Source organism: Thamnophis elegans, chromosome 10, assembly GCF_009769535.1.
Source record: "Thamnophis elegans isolate rThaEle1 chromosome 10, rThaEle1.pri, whole genome shotgun sequence".
Lineage (NCBI taxonomy): Eukaryota > Metazoa > Chordata > Lepidosauria > Squamata > Colubridae > Thamnophis > Thamnophis elegans.
In genome coordinates this window covers 17,583,023-17,598,306 of record NC_045550.1, presented here as the reverse complement: position 1 = coordinate 17,598,306, position 15,284 = coordinate 17,583,023, and the positions used below count along the sequence as shown (strand labels likewise).

The 15,284-nt window shown below is 35.7% G+C and overlaps 1 protein-coding gene across 5 annotated transcripts in view; it reads left to right on the top strand.

Annotated features, from left to right (window-relative positions):
- The window catches only part of MXI1 (MAX interactor 1, dimerization protein), an 86,934-nt gene that overhangs the window by 39,894 nt on the left and 31,756 nt on the right, over positions 1-15,284 (top strand). For all 5 annotated transcript variants that reach the window (XM_032225514.1, XM_032225513.1, XM_032225515.1 and 2 more), the window contains one exon: positions 1,155-1,184. In XM_032225514.1, the coding sequence (XP_032081405.1) occupies positions 1,155-1,184 (30 nt within the window). The remainder of the gene's footprint in view (positions 1-1,154; positions 1,185-15,284) is intronic.

Below are 15,284 nucleotides of genomic sequence, written 5' to 3'. Positions count from 1 at the left end.
TAATAAATCACTACTGAATTAATGATCTTTAAATGGTCTAAGCTCTGTGAAAATCTGTAACATCACAGCATAACCCCGCCTACAAAGCTGTTTGACGCCATCTTATTTGTCTTTCTGGTAGTTTATCAGAAGGAATTTTTTAAGAAATGGTTAAGGTCTGTAATACATACAATTAGAAGTTCTCCATTATCAGTCTGCCCGTGTTGGAATCAGTTATATATCAATCATTGAGTTGAGGGTGGACGTATGTCTTCATTCTGCAAAAAGGCAGAACTGACTGCCATTTTTAGAAGTTATTGATACACAGAAAATTCTCACTGAGCCTGGAATTCTTCATTAATTAAATGTTATGGTTTTCATTAAAGATTCTTTCAATTGATGATGGAAGGCAGTATTTGAGCTTCAGAAAAATGTGATGATAATTCATTAAAATATATTGTCAAATCTTAAAATTATAGGCTTTGAATTTAAAAAACAAAATAGACATTTTGGGATCAATTTACTTTACAGTATAGTTTTTTTTAAAGCAGTGAAATGTTTTTAATTAATTCTAGTAATTTATAATTGATGCTTGGCAAATTCTACATACTTTAGTTGTTATATATTATGTTATTATAAAAAGATAAATTCTGTAAATTTATTTGGAAACTTGTTGATTGTTTGCTATCAACATGAATACATATAGTAGTTAAATGTAAGGAAAGATTTGTATAACGAGGGGCTTTCTCATTTATTTCTGTTCTTTTTAAAATTATTTTAATCACTATAACCAGCATCTTATTTATAGAATGATTTGGTTAGGACTGTTTCATACTAGAGTAATGGTGACTAAAGCAATAAGCAAATTGATATTCAGCTGAAGATAAATTGTAAAGCTTAGCATTTTGCAGTAAGGTATACAGTTGTAGATATTAAATTACTTACATTGTAGTATATTTGGCTATGTTTTGGAATATGAATCTGGGAATGAAAAACTGTTCAAGATTTATGACAGCCTTCATTCAATTTGGTATTTCCCAAATTGCTTTGAAAGATGGGAATTACCCACTAATATATCTGCAAGACACTAAAATAAAGAGAGGTGTTAATGAAAATGGGCTTATGAAGTAGACTAGTGATATCTAATGATTTCTTGTTCTTGGTTTATCTTTCAGGTCTACGCACAACGAACTAGAAAAGAATCGGTGAGTCATTAATGAACAAACTGAGCTGCAAACCTCATTAATATTTTAATTGTTAAAACATCTAAATTGTCATATGATCATTTCAGGGCACTCAATCTAGTTTTTACTAGATAGTTTGGGCTATGATTATAAACATCCACTAATGGCAACAATTTAAGGAAGATGAAAATTGTTGTCCCAAATATCTCCAAGTCAGTTATTGGAAAATATTGTTTTATTAGTTTTGGTAGCCTGGAAATGCCACATCACACCACATGATTGTTTAAAATACAGATCTTAAAATATTGAACCGGTGTCCATCCTCCTTAAAATGCAAAGAATGACCTATTTTTACAGCTAATCTGTTTTCAGAGAAAATACTGTTTCTCCTTGTGCAAGCTGAAATCTGATTGAGTCAGTGTCCATACAGAAGGTTGCTAAGGTATCAGATTTCCAAATACTGGTACATATTAGCTAAAGAGTTTGTATGTTTATTTTTGTCCTGCATTCTATTCTATTCTCCCGCTCAGACCTGTCACAATATCTGCCCCATTACAGAAAAATTTCATTGACCAATGGACTCTAGTTTCCTGCTGTTCCTTGTTTTGAGGAACAGTCTTCTGGTAACATGTTTTAGGACATAGTCTAATCATCCTTGAGCCACTCTATCATAACACCTGCATTTTTGTTGCTTCACTAATTCTACCCTATGACTCATCACCTTTGCAACAGAATGGAAATACTATTGGGAGTATAGGGAGTTATTTCACACACATATCAGGTTAAAGCATTGCTTTCAGGATGTTATCGTATCAGGATCTTATTTATATAGTTATCTTCAAGACTGAAGAGGAGACAGATTGGTTGAATCAATAGTTTCAGACTCATTACTGGTTCTATGCAAAAGGAAATGTGTTTCGTAGAAGAACAGATTATTTGGAATTTATTTAGAAGAGAAGACTGAGGGATTTCTTTGATTTAGCATGGCAGATAAAGCCAGGCTGGAACAGGAGAAGTTACCTACCTGCATTCAGTCAAAAGGTGTTTTGTAGCTCTAGCTTTGTTTTGTTTGTTACTTATTTGCTGTTTGACAAAGAGTGTACTTTGTATATTTCCTGTGTATGTTTACTTCCTTTTTTAAGCTTTGTGGGCTGGGCGAGCTGTTCTTTTAACTCAGCCTTAAGATTATTAGTGTTTTAAATCTCTCTGTGTGTATAATATACAGGGAAAACAGGTAATTAACTCTAGTGTGATTTTCAGGAAAATGAGGTCATTTTGGGGAAAATTGAGGTAGTTTTGAAATGTAAAAAAGGCAAAGTTATGTAGGGCTAGGTAGAAAAGAGGGAGAAAATATAGGTCATAAATTACTGATGACAAAAAGTGGGTCTTGATAGAAAGTAAAAATGATGCTAATGATCACCAATAAGTTTTTAAAAAATCACAAGAAAGATTTGAGTGAATACTTCCATATGTGCACACTGATATCATGTGAAGAACTTCAGGAAATTGAAACAAGACTTTTTTGAAATTTAAATGGTATAAAGTATTCATTATAGATATTAGGAAAATATGAGTAGGTAAGATTAGCAAAACGATATTTAGCAAATGATCTAAGATGGCCTTCTCCAACCTAGTGCCCCCTTGACATGTTAGACTTCACCATATTCATCTACCAACATTACTATAAGCTAAATTGTAGGTAGAGTGCAGCATAATCCCTATCATGGGGAAGGTATTACATTGTAAAACATAGCATGGGTGAAAAAAGGGAAGCAGCAGACAGACTGTGGAGTGCAAGGTTTGTAGTATAATGAAGGCCTTAATATTTGTGAAGCTGTCATACTAGCACAGCTATAAAGCACAGCATGAAACTATTCTGTGTTTTAACTAGAGATAGGAAAAACATTTCAGATCAACACTGATCTTTTTTTTTAGAGGAGCATCAGTTTTGGTTTTGGCTATACTTCCTCATTTCCCTCAATCAGTAGTTGATTTAAACACTTCTAAGCTATGGTTTGTTGTAACTATTGAACTGTTTGAACAAAGCAGAATGATCCGCTTTCATAATGTTAAATAATCAAAATGAAGGTTATGTATATTTTTCTGCTCTGATAGTGTTTCTGAGTATAGCACCAAGGCCTTCACTGCAAAATGTTTTCGGTACACCAGGAAAAAAAGTGTAATCAAATTAAACATTACTCAATTTTATAATTATTTTTATTTTTTCATATCAAAGTTTAGAATTTGATATCAACATTTGGAGGTTTTTAGGAACCACGCTAATTTTTTGAACAGCCTATGGCCTTGGAGTATTAGATTATGTACCTCTTCCATAAGTATGATTTACAAAGTCCCAACTAAATCATCCATATTATGGTTTAGCTCACTGGTAAACTCAGACTGACTGGTTCACACATCATACTAAGGTTTAATAGTTTGTTGAGTAACTTATAATGCTGGGTTCCTAATTAGCTTCAAAATCAGTCACATAATAATATGGTGTAGGCTGATGAGTCAATTAGCATGTATATGTGGTGGAGCAAGAACATTTGGAATGTTTTTCTTTGGTGTTGCTCCATTTCTCTTTGCAACCATGTAAATAGGGATAACTCTTCCTAGAGCTTTCCAATCCTGTAAGTTGTTTTCTAACAAATAGCTTATTAGCGATAAGTAATTTTTTTTTGTTCTGTCTCCTTTCCCCTCTTTCTGAAGTTTCTTATGGAAAATTGTACCTTTTTTCAGAGAACTCTGGAATTTTAGCTTCCAATAATTTATTATTGATTGCAACTGGTCAAAATGTCCACTTTAAAATTCAGAACAATCTTTCATCATCTCATATTTTATTTTGGTTGAATCTCTCCTTCTTCATGCTTGGTTTACCCAAAGCTTTCAAAATGATATCAACCCATTTGCTACATTCTGCCCATTTGGGTCATAAGAGTATTGGCAAAAATGGTCAATTTACTAATGCCTAAACTTAGAGAAAAGTTTACTGCATATTTTCTCAACCCATCAAATTTTAACTTCAATAATTTTCACCAGTCTGTAAATGTGAAGCGAAATCAGTTGCTTGGCTGGAAATTATGGGAGTTGAATCTGGTGAAAGATGGTGAAAAGAATTTTGCTGTATCTAAAAAAAGCTTTATTGTTATATATTAAATATTTTAAGGATAAAATACTATGTTCTAGAAACAGGCAAAGTGTTAGCACTTGTGCATCATTCCTCTGTTACTTGTTCCAGTAGAATGAGCCATATAAGCAGTGACGTATTAAGAGGAAGGAAATTTTTCTTTTTTTCCCATGGACCATTTTCCACCCATTTCGGAAATTAAATTTTTATAGATACTTTTGCTTACAAGCCAAATCATTAACATAGTTTCTTGAGAATCTATTGGTACATATTTACAGGTTCATTTAGTGACCATTCAGTTACAACAGCACTGAAAAAAGTGATTTATGACTGTTTTTCACACTTATGACTATTGTTGCATTTCTGAGGGTCACATGATTAAAATTCAGGCGCTTGGCAATTGACACATATTTATGATGATTTCCATGTCTTGGGGTCAATATCTTTTGCAAACCTCTGACAAACAAAGCCAACAAGCAAGCCAGATTCACTTAGCAATTGTGTTACTAATTTAACAACTGCGGTGATTCACAATAACTGTGGCAAGAAAAGTAATAAAATGGGGCAAAATTCACTTAAATGTCCCACTTAGCAACCAAACGTTTGGGCTCAATTGTGGTCTTAAGTTGAGGACTACCTGTATCTGTATATTACTGGAGGAATCTACCTCTAGACCTTTGGGAAAACAAAAGGATTCCTTCATCAGGTTTTCATTGCTTTCCATCTGTAGCATCTTTATGTCTGCCACTGTATCCAAACTTAACTGTGAAAACTTAATGGCATTTTGCAGACAATTGCTTGTTTGGGATTTTTTATTTTTTTTGTAGGTGGGGGGAAATAGAAGTAGAAATAACTTTTTAGAGGCTTATTGTTATATCCATTAGTGGCATAATCTATAATATTCAAATTGTTCATTAGAGTAGTAGGTATCTGATTCAATCAGCTCCCCCCTCCCTTATCTGTAAGTAGTAACTACTTACAGATAAGGGGAGGAGCTGATTGAGTCTGATATGATATTTGAATTATATTTTAATTCTTTTAGATCTAAAGGATGTCGTTTTTATAAAATAGGGAACTCAGATACAGTCTTTTTTAGATTTATAATTTGTAAGTCTATCTCCAAACATGAGTCTTCTTCTGACTTATGCCTTAGCTTTCTCAATTCTTTATTGCAACATACAAACCAGACAATTCATTTCTGTTCTGTGTTTATTTTGAGAAACTCCCTGTACCTTTTCTCCCTCCATGGTCAAACCTTTCATTTCTGTGTACTTTTCCTTCCAAGCGTGGCTTTTCTCCCCCTATGCATGCAAATACAGCATCGTGCTAATTAAGATCAAATATATATATCTATTTTTTTGCAGCCACTCAACAGATATTTTCATATATTTTAGACCAGAATTCCATATGTATAATATACCAATTTATTATACCTAGGCTGAATTAAAAATCTTAATTTTTATATCAGATTCTTATATTAAAAACACATTGAAGGGATATAGTGTAAGTGAACCATTAATATTTCACAAATAAAATTATTACAATTTAAAAACATGTAGAACATTCCCTGTAGCCTTTTTTCATGTGATCAAAACCTATTTACCAATGCCTTCTGATTTCATCATTTGCTTAACCACATGGTTGCCTTATTAAATTAAGGAAAACAGTAATTGTGCTTGACTTTAATCAAAGTTTGCAGTTATCTTCTGCCTTACAAACTCAATGTCTATGTTTGTATCCCTATTGCATGCTCTTGGTAATTGTTCAGTCTTGTCTGTTCCCTATTGAGATGGGTTTTCTCAACTCCTGTTAGTTAGCTGCTCTTACTAATGACATAGGTTTTTCCTTTGTTGTTCTTTTTGCTTCCCTTTTTTCTATTCACATGCTAATCCCTCTTTAGAAATCTGCACTCATGGGAGAGACACACTTAAAGTGTACATATACTCAGTTTAATAAACTGAAACTGAACTTATATTATCCTTGATGCTTAAGGAGAAAGTTATATTTTGCATGCCTTCAAATTTTAAATTGTAGATTGAATTTAAAGACATCTGCATACTGACTATTTACATTTCATGCACTGTGTACTTATTCTTTGCCTTCTGAATAATATTTTAAGCCAAATTATTCGAATAGTTCCGTACGACTCCCAAGATGATTTTGATATCCACAGAATCAGCTCATAGCTTGTCATGAAAAATAATATTCCTATTATATATAGGAAATAAAAATAAAATGATAACCATTCTTCTTGTAAAGAATTTCATCTTTGAAAACAAGATGCTATTGTTAATATTGATCTTTTAAAACCTATATGATCAAGGCTATCCTTATGGCCTTGACCAGAAAACCTTTACATTTTGATTATGAACCACCATGATGGAATAGTACCAGTGTCCTGTTTTGAGCATTTTAACAATGACTAGCCTCTAGAAGCCCATGAGCAAGACATGTGTAAAAGTGTGCAGTTTGACAGGAATGGATCTGAAAGGAATATCCTTGAAGTATAATAGGAATATGGGGAAACCTGTTTTTCGTGCTGATGCAACTTATTTTAAGAATATCACTAACTATAAAGAACATTATTTCAAAAACATTATTTTATGGAAAAAGTTGCTAAATTTGCTTTACATCCTTTTAGGCCTTCAACCATTATACAGTATATTATAATGATTCAGTGGGGGGGGGAGTCCATGTTGCTATGAGAGAATTTAAAGAATACCAAGCCAAATTATCATACTGATATTCACTAACTAAATATTCATAAACCAAATCTTTATAAATGTGTGTCTCTATGAAGAGCAGTACTAGAGAGAGAAAATATTCTTTATTTGTTCAAATTGTACATATGCTGGTATGGTCATTATTAGATAAAGCATTGTTAGTAGTTGACATAATACTAAAATATAGTTTAACATGGCGGGAAGAGACTATAGAAATAACCACTTATATTTCTCTAGCACAGCCATAACCCTGAAAGCAATTCTCTTTGAATAATTAAAGTGAGTGGCATTTTTTTTCAAGATTTATGTGACTGCTTAGAAGACTGTTTCCAATTGTCTACATGCCTGCAGAACATCTCTTTTTAATGTTTTGCAGAGCCCTATTAATTTAGCATTATATTTGAATCCTGTTCTGTGATAAATCGGCTGCGATTAATAGAAACAAACTAGTTTTGGAAACATATTTTAAAATTGGCTGAGGTTCTCTAGTATATGCTTAAGGTACAATTTAGACTGATATGAATTCTCCTATGTTAGAGGGAAAAATTGTATTTGTGTCAGTACAAGTTGTCAACAGTTTTTTTAAAAAAAATACTATCCAGTTAATGTAGATATCTTTAATTAAATAATACATGAATTGTTTTCATTCAGGTATTGTTCAGTCAACCAAAATCATGGAAGTAAAGTTTCCAAAATCATGGAAGTAGTATTTTTCAGATTGATTAGTTAGTGTAGCATTGTTCATTAATATTAGCATTTTACCAAAGATTGAACAACAAAATGACATGGCTCTTTTAATCTTCTGTGCTGTCACATTCAAGCCTGTCACATTCTACTAACTCTGCTTAAAAACATAACCTTTATTTGAGACATAAATTTATTGCTTTCAAGAAAATTTTCTCGATACCTTTTTAGTTGCTGTTGTACTGTTCATTCACTATCTACCATTCATTCACGATCAGATGATTTGAATAATCTACCTTGGTTCCTTTTTTATGATTTCATCACCAAAAAACCCTATATTTATTTGATTCAAACTAAATATGATAGCGTCCATACCTAAAAATCAAGCTTTTCTAATGAGGTTTGAAAGTCATTTTTAAGGAAATTGAATAAAAATATTTAAGGATATAGGAGTAATGTGTTTATTATAGAAAGATAGGATATTAATCAGATTGTAATGCTGATGTGATACAGACAAATGTACACAAATAACAGGGTAATTTATTTCTTGAATTAGTATAGCTTTTATTTAACAGTTTAAAAAAAATCTTGTTAAAAAGTTAGGTCTCCAGAATTCGTCTTTGTGTTTAGAATATATTATCATCCATTCATTTTTTTTCTGAGTGATCAGGTTTTAGGTTGTCTTCAGTTAAATATCTATGTTTCAGTCAACATATTTTTTTTGCCTAATCTCAGATTGTGAAAATCTAGTCATAGTGTTAATACATCTAGATTGATAAAATTATTATTTTGGATAAAGTATAATGTCCCATGATTAGATTTTCTTCTCAGTTCTTGTTCTCTTGTTTCTCATCTGTTCCAACCCTCTAGAGAACATTTAGAAAATGGAGAATGCAGAGGACTATGGCAGAAGTTTAACATGTCATTATGAAATAGTTTGTAATGCTGTGATTTTTTTTAAAAAGGGGGAGGAGATTGAGGTGTAATCCCCTAAGATAAAGTGCATCTGTAACCATTATATTCACCATGGAGAATCTTTGCATGTTCAATTATGTTTGAAACAAATATTGTAATTTCTTTGCATCTACTTAAAACTTCCATATTCTCTTAAAGCATGTATTAGTGTGCATGTTCTTGCATTCGAATGTCATCTTCAAAATGTTGACAATGCATTTTTTATTCTTTTTCCTCACAAGTTGAATTTTGTCATTGCCCATAGCAAGGTAAAGAGTGCAGTGAGCCAGCTATTTGGTAACAGGGAATTATAGATTAATAGTAAGGCCTTAATATTCAGGGGAGTTTTACTTTCATACTGCAGAAGTTCATTGCCTCCAAGCAATATGAATATATGCTCCCATTCAGAAATTTTCAGGTTAACTTATTTGCAACTTTAAGGAGGTTACATTCTGCATTTGTATTTGATTATTTTAACACAGTAAATTGATGCTGAATATAAACCTTATTGTTAGGACATCTGTAAATTAACCATATTCCATCTGCAGAATGATGGGGCTAAAAGATTAGCACTTTTCCTGGTGAAAAGGCAGAACAAGAAAGAACATCCTTCTCATTCCTTGGAGGAAACTCCCTTCTGTCTTTGACTTTCTCTAATCTAGACATTCAATAGTTTCTAGTCAATTCCAGTTTCCAAAGGTGAATTATAAAAACAAAGAAGAAGAAGAAGAAAATAGGGGGGTGGGGCTTGGCATTTTTCTGGAACTTTCTATCCATGAGAGTTTGAAGATTCCTGGGTGACTTTGCCAGGTCCTTTTCATGGTCAAATTTACATCTTACCCCCAAACTTCTTGACTGAGAGATCTTGGATTTTACAGGTAGTAAAATCCTAAAGGCAGCCTTTTGTTGCTAACTGCAGTAGCTTTTCATAAATACAGGATACAGGATTTTAAAAAATCTAAAAAAAATCCTTGCATGGCTCCTACCAAGTTTTAGGCTCAACCTATCTGGAGACCCTTAGACTGAGAAAAGCTTGTCTCTGGTTGTCTTTCTCCTTTCAGCCAGGGGCAATTCTTACTAAGATTCCAACTTGGGGATCCTACACAGGTTTCTTTTATGAAATGCTATAAAAGTGACAAAACCTTGTCCAAATAGGATTTGTGAGTGCATTAAATTTCCTTTATTGAATGTAACACTGGATAATATAAAATATTTGTATGGATTTTGGTTTGTTTTATAAGCTCATGCTATTGGTTGATGTGTGTTTGCTAAGGCCTGGAAATATTTGAAGACCTGGAAATATTTGGGGAGACTGTAAACTGAAACTATATGGATGCTAAATTTCATGTCATTTTTGTATTTTGATGTTTGCATCTTTCCTTTCCTACTTAAGTATTTTGACATTTCCACCACCTCTCCAAAGTCTAAGCATAGGTGTATAAAGATGTTTTGCTGAGGTCATAGTGAATCAAGAGTGTAAATTCTTGAAGATACAGTCCTGTTACTTTTGTTCACAAAAGGAAAAGCTTTTAATAGAAGCTATTTTGAGTCAGTCTAATGGAGGAAATCAAAACTATTCTTGAACAAAATTATCTATAAAAGCTTGTTATATTATTAGAGCTTTCCCTTCTGTTGATTCAGAATGTATTCTGATACCTTATTCAGTCTGGATTTTGTTTTCTTTGAGATGTTTTTCTTCTTGAAGTAAAAGTGTTTCTTCAGGTAGAAATTTTTAAGCAGAGTCTGTATTCTCTTTTGAGTTAGGTAGAATCTGGCTAATCATAACCGATATAAGAAAGTTAAATAGTGTTGGATCTGGTTAATTCTTTGATAGGACTTCACCAAAAACTATAAAAGGTGTAAAAACAATCCAGGAGGCAATGGAAATATAATTTCCAAACAACTACATTGTGTTTTTTTAAATACTAGGATTTGGACTTAATTTGGAAAAGGCTTTATCTTCTGTTTCTAATGTTCATGGTTGCAATGGTTTTATGTGGTTTTCATGTTGTTTTAATTCTCGATTGAGAACTTGTTACATAAGTGTTTTAAACAAAATAATGCTACAAAATGTATCTTATATACAAGAGATCCAAAGTGTGGCTAGATCTTCTGAAAAACGTTTGAAAAACACTTTGTAAATATAGCAGATGTGATTAAGTACCTTTCCCCTTAGAAGATACTTAGGCAGGCAATTGACTTTCCCAAAGATGCTTTTTCAGGAGGCAACTGGACTTTCCTGTTTTTTATCCAAGAAGCTTCTTCAGCTCTGACAGGATAGTGGGGAATAGAAGGCTATCCTGTCAGAGCTGAAGAAGCTTCTTGGATAAGAAGCAAAACATCTTCAAAGACAAAACAAAGTCCAGTTGCTTCCTGAAAAAGCACCTTTGGGACAACCATGATCTGAATGACTGAGAATCTCTACAGACTTTTAGGCAGATGACTTCTTCAATGCTTTACAGATGTGTGGGAGAAGGAGTTTGGTCCCAAATCATACTGAGTTTTATGTATCATAAGGATTTTTGAAAGAATATCTAGACGTGGGTAGCCAAACATCATATTGTATATTCTTTATAATTGGCCTTGATTAGTACTTTGGCTAAAACATTGTAACGTACTGTAACCTATTGTAACCTGAAATTAAAGAGATTTTAAAAATGTTACTATGTAGAAAACATTATGATAATCCAAGTGAAATATAACTTCATTCATCACGAAAAATACTTTTTAAGATGAAGTCCGGTGTTAAATTTGATAAGCGTATATTGTAAGATGTAGGCCCCAAAGTCAAGTCTGGCAAAGGTAGTATTCGTTTATCAGTTACAGCTCAGCAAAATACTCCTAAACAGAGTTGAATTATGTGTATGGGGGGACTTAATATGAATTGGGTGTATTCATAGAGTAATTTTGCTTTCCATCAGAAAGTTAGACCAGGAAGAAAACATTTCAAATGAAATTTATCATGTAACCTTTGGCCAGTCAGTACCTTTCATCCTCGTATGTTTTTCAAACTTATTTTAAAGCTTAAACAAGAGATAACACCTTAATTGATTTAGGGGAAAAAGTGGAACATAAACAACCTGTGTTTGAAAAGTAAGCACATAAAATACATACATACATACATACATGCATACATACATACATACATACATACATACAAACAATAAACATTATATCACATATAGCCACTCATTTGAAGAAGCAAAATAACATTACAAAACCCAAACCACTATAAAACCAATAAAAACAAAAATATATCACAACCCTTCTCCTCTACTGCAGCTGACACTACCTTCTTCAATGTTCAGCCTGGGGAACAATAATCTCTTTGTAACCTTCTGGAAGGTTAAAAGAATGGTAGCCTGCCACTGTATCTCAAGGGGAAGGGGATCTACATGGCAGGGGCTTCATTGGAAAAGGTGTACTTCCTAAGTCTCATTAGATGAGAGCATTGGAAGGGACCTGTGCATATCTAGTCTACTTGTTATGGTGGAATGAGCAAATGTCCTCAGTCCCACAAGTAACCTATGCTGTATAGGGCTTTAAAGGTAATAACTAGCACTTTGAATTGCAACCTGGAAAAGAAACTGGGAGCCAATGCAGCTTGCTCAACAGAGGTATAACATGGGCAAGCCAAATAGTAACTTCTGGATGATGTTCAAGGGCAACCACATATAGTTAGCAGTGCAAAATGCCAGATTTACATAAGGCAGTAAATCACAATGTGGTTTAAAACAAGTCACATTATGTTCGGTTTGTTTAGCATGTTGTGCGAATCCAGTCCCTCTGATTATTCTGTTAGCCATTGACATTGTGACTTAATAATGTACAAGCCTATTCTATATTTGTAAAAGTGAATTGCTGGGAAACAATTGCATAGAATCAAAACCTAACGAAATAATCCTATTCTAAAGAAGCTTTTGTGAAAACTGCTGGCTGCATTCTGGCTAAATGATGAGAAAGTCCAAAACACTGTTCTCGGGACATGATTGCAAACATGCAGCCCTTCCCAAGGCAAACAACTTTGTTCCCTTAAAGCAGATCTAAAGAACAATTTGTCCCTTAGGATATTCTGGGTCACAAGACCGTTTTAGGAATTGTATAGCAGATCTGTTCCCTTGTTGACCTGTTAACTTATTTAGCTGAAAGAATCATGATATCACTTTGCATAAATAACCATATCGGTTGAAACTGAAATAAAAAAGTGTAATTTTGATGAATTAGATCCCTCCCTCCATGCTTCTGAGCAAAAATCCTTAAAGTTAGTGGGGGTGGGGAGAGAGATAAAGTTTGAGCCAAAAATAGACATCTATAAAAGAACATGTTGATGGAAATTTATGGCAAATTCAGTCGATTTTTAAAATCTTCATTTATAGGCTGTGTTGTATTTAAAAAGGAAAAGTCTCCCTGTGGTCTAACAAGACAATTTTAAGTAAGACTTTTGATTGTATATCTTTTTAAAGGAAAAAAACACACTACTGCAGTGTCCAAAAATGTCTTTCCAAACTTTAGAACTCTATATATTAGATGGGCAAAGAATTCAGAAAAGATTCCTATATACTGTACATCTATGTAAAAAGAAGTTATTCTACCACATACCGTATATACTCGAGTATAAGCCGAGTTTTTCAGCCCACTTTTTGGGCTGAAAAAAGCCGCCTCGGCTTATACTCGAGTCTACAACTGGATCCGGCAGTGCTGTTGCCTGTTGGAGGAGGAGGAGGCGAACCAGCCGGCCACCGCCAGCCCCGCCGCTCTTCCCGCCCCCTTCCAAGCCCCACAGTCCAGCGGACGCAGCAGAAGCAGCCCCGGGGCTCCGCTGCATTTTCTGGACGGGGTCTCGCAGGAAGGAATCCCCTCTCCAAGGGATCCCCATCCAGAAAATGCGGGGAGCGGCAGCGGAGCCCTGGGGCTGCTTCTGCTCCGTCCGCTCCTCTCTGCTCTCCTGTCGCCAGCTGGTGGGGCTGACCCTGATCCATAAACACTGCCGAATTCAGCCTCGGATCTTTGTCGGGACCTCTTTCTGGTCCGCCTCTGAAGTCCATATTCTCCATAGTCTCTCGAACTGCTCCCCCCCCACCTCCAGTTTCTTCCTAGTTTGATCCCATGCGCCGCTGACCTAGGAACCGCATACCTCCCAGCAGTTTTTTCAGGCTGCTCCCAGATGGGAAGGGAGGGGGATTGTAAACCCCTTCCACACCCTGGCTCCTCCTCTTCCAGAGTTCGGGCTCTCTTTCTTTCTTTCTTTGAAAGAGAAGCCCAAATTAGCCAAAGGGGGGAAAGCGAGCGAGCGAGCGAAGCAGTGGGAGGGGGAAAGGTCCCTGTGAAGCCCTGCGGCCAAGGAGCGCTGCCTGCTTTTTAAGAAAACCTGGAAGGGGAAGAGGGCGGGTTTTTTCCCCCTCCCTTTTTCTTTTCGTTCCCGTGGCTCAGCCTCTCCTTTCCTTGGGGCCGTCACGTTTACTGTTTGCAGTTCCTTTCTTCGTATAAAAACCCCTCTGGCTCCAACGGGACCTCTTCCAAGAATACCGGGCGCAAAACTGCGCTCAGTTTCTGAAAGGTGGCCACGATCCCCAGTGGAAAGGCGTTATTCCCCTCAGTTGTGAGGGCAATGCTGCTCGCGACTTTCCCCTAAATGTTGGAGAAAACTTTTCGCCGCTGTCCTCCTCGGCTCATTTGGGAAGGACGATTGTAACAGGTTGAGATTTCCTTTCAAAACAAAACAAAACCAACCCCTCCCCCGGTCCCAATGTTTCAAACAACCCCCTTTCCTGCTGGGAAGAGCCCAGCCAACCCCCCGTCCCTTCCCATTCGAAAGGGAAGCTCGTATCACCTTCTAGAGAAAGTGGCAAATGCCCTCCGTGACTTCCTTGGTTTCTCTCCGGGCTCTGCTCTTCGGCATTGCCCTTGGGGAAAACTGCCGCGGTTTGTTTCCGTGAATATATTAACAGGCGCGCGGAAAGCAACTAAGCCAAGGAGCGTACGTAGTCCAGCCAAGCGAGTCTAGTTTCCTGGGGTCCCTTGCTCGCTCGCTTTCCCCCCTTTGGCTAATTTGGGCTTCTCTTTCAAAGAAAGAAAAAAAGAAAGAAAGAAAGAGAGCCTGAACTCTGGAAGAGGAGGAGCCAGGGTGTAGAAGGGGTTTACAATCCCCCTCCCTTCCCATCTGGGAGCAGCCTGAAAAACTGCTGCCGCGCCACGCCTGCGCCCCAAACAGAGCTGGGTCCAATCAGCCTTTTTTCCCCTTTTTATGCCCTGTCTCAGACGTGTGGGCGCGCATGCTGTGAACTTGCCCACTTAGATGCACTCTTGTATTTTCCCCTTCCTCTTACGTGCCCCCCTTGGTGCAGCGGGCTAACGCTGGTGAAAGGAGTGGGGTGGACACAACTGGTAAATTATAAACCACAGATTTTAATCCTATTTAATTTTTAATGGTATCAAATTTAGCTATAAAGAAGAGAGAAAGAAAGAGGGAGTGTGTGCACAGGAGTGTGGATTTTCTAAAAATCCCATTGAATCCAGAGGAGGGAAGAAAGAAAGAAAGAAGAAGTGTGTGCACAGGAGTGTGGATTTTCTAAAAATCCCATTGAATCCAGAGGAGGGAAGAAAGAAAGAAAGAAAGAAAGAGGGAGTGTG